General features: G+C 66.9%; 3 protein-coding genes across 3 annotated transcripts in view; 2 read left to right on the top strand and 1 right to left on the bottom strand.

Annotated features, from left to right (window-relative positions):
- Positions 1 to 23: 23 nt before the first annotated feature.
- SH3GL1 (SH3 domain containing GRB2 like 1, endophilin A2) lies at positions 24 to 748 on the top strand (the record flags this gene model as incomplete). Its single annotated transcript, XM_008064833.2, has 2 exons — positions 24 to 90; positions 552 to 748. Coding segments are annotated over 2 exons (264 nt in total), but the record flags the coding sequence as incomplete, so codon positions are not given.
- A 1,379-nt stretch (positions 749 to 2,127) lies between these two features.
- Positions 2,128 to 4,613, top strand: part of STAP2 (signal transducing adaptor family member 2) — a 25,740-nt gene continuing 23,254 nt past the window's right edge. Inside the window, exon 1 of the mRNA XM_021715731.1 lies at positions 2,128 to 2,155. The gene's annotated coding sequence lies outside the window, so the exon portion shown is untranslated. The remainder of the gene's footprint in view (positions 2,156 to 4,613) is intronic.
- The window catches only part of MPND (MPN domain containing), a 10,850-nt gene continuing 8,463 nt past the window's right edge, over positions 2,227 to 4,613 (bottom strand). The window contains exons 8-11 of the mRNA XM_021715716.1: positions 4,491 to 4,561; positions 4,055 to 4,144; positions 2,898 to 2,990; positions 2,227 to 2,432 (exon numbers count right to left, since the gene is read on the bottom strand). Of these exons, the coding sequence (XP_021571391.1) occupies positions 2,346 to 2,432; positions 2,898 to 2,990; positions 4,055 to 4,144; positions 4,491 to 4,561 (341 nt within the window). The 3' untranslated portion in view covers positions 2,227 to 2,345. The remainder of the gene's footprint in view (positions 2,433 to 2,897; positions 2,991 to 4,054; positions 4,145 to 4,490; positions 4,562 to 4,613) is intronic.

Here is a 4,613-nt window from a genome sequence, read left to right on the forward strand (position 1 = left end):
GTGCTCAGCCCCTCCCGCTGTGTCTCCGAGCAGCGTCTGCGTCGTTCCGAGCGTCCGACAAGCCCATGCGGACGCCCAGCAGGAGCATGCGTGAGTGTCCCCTGCTCCCCGCCCCCGGCAAGCCCCAGCTTGCAGCGCCACCTTTCGGTCTGTTCTGGCAGGTCTTGGCCCTCCCGGCTCCTGCAGAGGTCGTGGGTCCCCAGGCCTGAGCTCTGCCCATCCCCGTGGGGCAGGAGCCAGGCGGCGAGGCCAGGGCGCGGTGGCACCACAGGGCACAGGTGCCTCGGCCTGGCTGTGCGGCCGAGAGGCTGGCTGGGCTCCGCGTGGGCGGCCACGGGGCTGAGGGCATCTGGTTGCTCTCCAACGTCCCCCGCCCCTCCAGGAGCCGCTGTGGTGACCACTTGCGGCTCCGTCCGTCTCCCGCCCACCTGATGACCCCACCGCAGGGTGGGATTAGGGCCGGCTGGGCCAGGGGGGAGAGGGGAGGCTGGCAACTGGGCAGAGCCCCCCTCAGTGCCCACGCTGGCCCCTCACATGCCCGCCCCACCCAGCGCCCCTGGACCAGCCGAGCTGCAAGGCCCTGTACGACTTCGAGCCCGAGAACGACGGGGAGCTGGGCTTCCGCGAGGGCGACGTCATCACGCTCACCAACCAGATCGACGAGAACTGGTACGAGGGCATGCTGGACGGCCAGTCGGGCTTCTTCCCCCTCAGCTACGTGGAGGTGCTGGTGCCCCTGCCGCAGTGAGGCGCCGCCCTCGCCATCCGCAGTGCCGGCGCCCCCGGCTGCCTCCTGCGTTCTGCGCGGCCCCGCCTCGAGGCCTCTGGCCCTCAGGGTCCCCCCAGTGGGGCCACACCGCGGGGTGGGCAGGCCCCTGTTTACACTAGCACTCGCCCTCGGTGGGGACTCCCCACGTGGCCGGCCCCCTCTGCTCTCTGGCCGAGGCGTGCGGGGCTGACACTAAGGTGCTCGCAGAAACACTAAGGTCCTCCCAGGCGGCCCCTCCTCCTCCAGTGGCTCCACGGCCTCACCAAGGGGGGGCCTGCGTCTGCCCGGGCGGCTTTGCGGGGGCCCTGGCCTCGAACCCCCTTCCCGCCCGCTGCTGGCCGTGGGCCTCGGCCCCACTCCGGGGCTCCAGGCTCCTGTGGGTCACAGATCCGCCCCGGGAGCAAGGGGGAGGCCTCAAGCCTGGGATGAGGCCGGCCGGGCCGGAGGCGGCCCTTGGTTGACTCACCTCCTCCCAGGAGCCTTCTCCCTCCCGCAGGGCTGAGCTCCCAGGTCCCCGCCCCAAGCCAAGCCCCTTCCAGCCTGCCACTGCCCACCTCACACAGGCAGGCCTCACTCTGGCACAGGCTGCTGCCCCCAGCTGCGCACACCCCCGCACCCCGTGGGACCATGGCCCAGCCCCCCTCTGCCGGGGTTCACACAGTCTCCAATAAGCGGATGTTCTGGAACCCTGGCAGCTGGGCCTCCCTCCAGAGCTGCCTCCACCCTGGGGGGGGCGTGGCCGCCATCCTAGACCACAGCGGGCAGCCCCAGGGCCCCAGAGACCGCCCAGACCAGCAGGGCCCCGGACCCCGGTGCCTAATCCAAAAATGGGTGGAATGGGGACCCCTGGGCCCGGCCGCATTCACATTCCCTCCCCAGTGACCCCACAAGGCCCCCGGACACTGGGCTCTGTTCTTCCCGGGCCCCCGCCCTCTGCTGTGGTGGGGCCAGTACCCAGCCAGGACAAGCACACGACTGTGCTCAGGCCGGGCCAGTGGAAGGACGCGCCCGGGTTTTTTAAAAAGTATTAAATGTCTCTTTCTATAGCCCTGGCTTCATCTTGGTGTGTGGACGGGCCTGGCCCAGCACACGTGGACCCTCCTCACGGGGTCAGCCCAGGTCCCCCAGTGCTGTTCCCTGGAGTGGACACCGGTCCCCGTGGCAAGCCTCTCATCCGTGGGGCCCTCCTGACACTAGAGGCCCCTCCCCGTGGCCACACCCTACAGGAGGGGGCTGGAGAGGCGGACCTAGCCCCAGGTGCACACATGTCCCTGCACCCCAGGGGCCCCACCACCCGACAAGCTGCAGAACTGGGGGCTGTGCTGGCCTGGGGGCTCACCCCGGCTGCCAGGAGCCAGGGCCAGGGTGGAACCAGGTGAGGCCCCGGCGCCTAGAGGTTAGTGCAGGAAGTGCGGTGACACCTGGCCCGGGCCCTCGCCACCCTCGGGGACGCACGCTTACAACGAGGCTTCCGTTTATTTATTCTCTCGGCATCGCTGCCTCACACAGAACGAGGCAGCCGCGAAGCCCAGGCCAGCCCCAGGGCCACGGGGTGGACCAGGCCGGGGAGGCCGCCTCAGCTGCCCTGTCTGAGGACTCCATACACCTGCTCCAGCACGGGGCACACGCCCTGGTCCTTGGGCGTCCTGCTGGCCAGGGAGATCTGGAACAAGCAGGGTGGCACCTCAGCCCGGGCCCAGGTCCCGGCCCGGCCTCCCCCTCCTGCCTCGTGGAGGCCGTCGTGCCCACACGGCGGCCTGGAGAGCCAAAGCCCAGAGCCGCGCTGCAGCTCAGCGGCCTCTCCCAGCGGGGCTGCCCTCGGGAGGCATCTCATCCCAGCTCCTCACCCTGAGGTGCAGGCCGCAGCCTCCTACCACCCAGAGCTCAGCCACACGGGGGTGCAGGTGCCTGCTGGGGGACACTAAGGTGGGAAGTAGGGGACGCTCAGAGGCGACCAGCACTGTGGAACTGTCCCCGGGGAGCAGCACCAAGGAGCCAGCCCAGGGACCTGTGCTCTGGCCGCCTGTGCTCTGGAGCTTGAGGCCCCAAGACCCCACCCACACCCCTCGGTGGCCAGGCTCGAAGCAGTCCCCGCAGCTCTTCCCGCTGGGGGGTGGCGTAAGGTCACCTTCAGCTTGTCCAGGTATGTGTGCTCCTGGTCCCAGGGGTCTTGGAACCTCACAAGGTCAGGGGCGCCCTTGTAGAACTCCACCAGCTGCATCTGCAGGACAGGAGTGGTGTAACTCAGCCCCGCGTGGAACATGCCGCAGCCTCACATGGGTCTCGTGGTCAGAAACACAACCCACATCCCCACAGACAAACCGTAAAGGCAGTCATGGGCGAGCTTGGCAGAGGCCACCTTGTCTAAGTCCAGGAGGGCTCCCTGAAGGGGGAGGTAGCAGTGTAGGAACGAGCCACGTACAGCCCCCCTTCACTCTCTGAACCCCTTCTCAGAACCACCTAGGCCCAACGCAGCCTCAGGTCTGGCCACATACTGAGCCACACCACCTGGGAGGTCACAGGTTTGATGAACTAGCTCAAACTTTTATTTATTTGTATTTTTACTTTTCTGAGTCGTCGTCTTACTCTGCCGCCCAGGCTAGAGAGCAGAGGCACGCTCACAGCCACCCCAGCGTCGACCTGCTGGGCTCCGGCGATCCTTCCGCCTCGGCCTTCCGAGTAGCCAGAACTCTAGGCGTGCGCTACCATGCCCGGCTAGTTTTTTATTTATTGTAGAGGTGTCTCACCAAGTGGCCCAGCTGATCTCGAACTCTTCTAGTACCAACATGCCTTTAAAAGTCTTCGCTAGGCTGGGCTTGGTGGCTCAGCCTGTAATCCCAGCACTTTGGGAGGCCTAGGCAGAAGGATTGCTTGAGGCTAGGAATTTGAGACTAGCCTGGGTGACATAGTGAGACCTCATCTCTACAAAAAATAATTAGCCAGGCATGGCAGTGACACCGGTAGTCGCAGCTTTTTAGGAGGGTGAGACCAGAAGATCACGTGAGCCCGGGAGGTCGAGGCTGGGGTGGCCATGATTGTGCTAGTGCACTCCAGCTTGGGGGACAAGAGCGAGACTCCAACTCAATAAATAAATGTTCAGGTGTCACCAGAGGCCCCCAGGGCTTCACTTGGAGTCAGTGGCAGTTACAGAGGCAGGGAGCGGGAGGCAGCAGGGGTCAGGGACTCCGTCCTGCAGGAGACGGGAGGGGAGCTGACCCAGGCCCTGTGTGGTGCCTTCAGCCGCTGCTCCCCGGGCCCCACTGACCCCGCCCGCTGTGAGCTCACCATCTCGTGGAGGATGTCGCTGGTCAGGACGTTGTCCTGGACGTAGGCCATCTCCACGTCCATGGGGATGCCGTAGTCACTGGGTCTTTGCTGGCGGGGACACGGGCGGTCAGGGAGGCGGCCCCAGCCCATGATGCCGGGGCCAGGCCGGGAGTCGAGACCACACACAGGCCAGTGGCTCAGAGCCACGTGGGGCCAGGGAGCCGGGAGCCAGGACTTGGTGGCATCACCCCCCCAGGGAGGCCGAGCAGAGGCTGGGGCCCCAAGACTTTCTGGAGCTGATCCGGGACCCTAAGGCCGACTGGGAGGATAGAGGGTGCGAGGATCGGGCAGACGCCTCCGGGGACGACACGCGTGCCCAGATGGGGGCAGCTCAGGCCCCGCCCGGCACGCCGGCCCAAACGCCCACTCCCCACCTCCCTGAGCGTCCCCCTACCTCGGGAGGCGGCATCACCCAGAACGGCGAGATCTTGGACTCGGGGCCTGGGTTGCCGGGGTAGTAGGGGGCTGGCGAGGAGAGCGGAGGGGTTGGCCCAGGCCCCCTGGCCACCCGCCCACC

The sequence above is a fragment of the Carlito syrichta genome, unplaced genomic scaffold (genome assembly GCF_000164805.1).
Source record: "Carlito syrichta isolate Samal-C Ts95f unplaced genomic scaffold, Tarsius_syrichta-2.0.1 Scaffold101994, whole genome shotgun sequence".
NCBI lineage: Eukaryota > Metazoa > Chordata > Mammalia > Primates > Tarsiidae > Carlito > Carlito syrichta.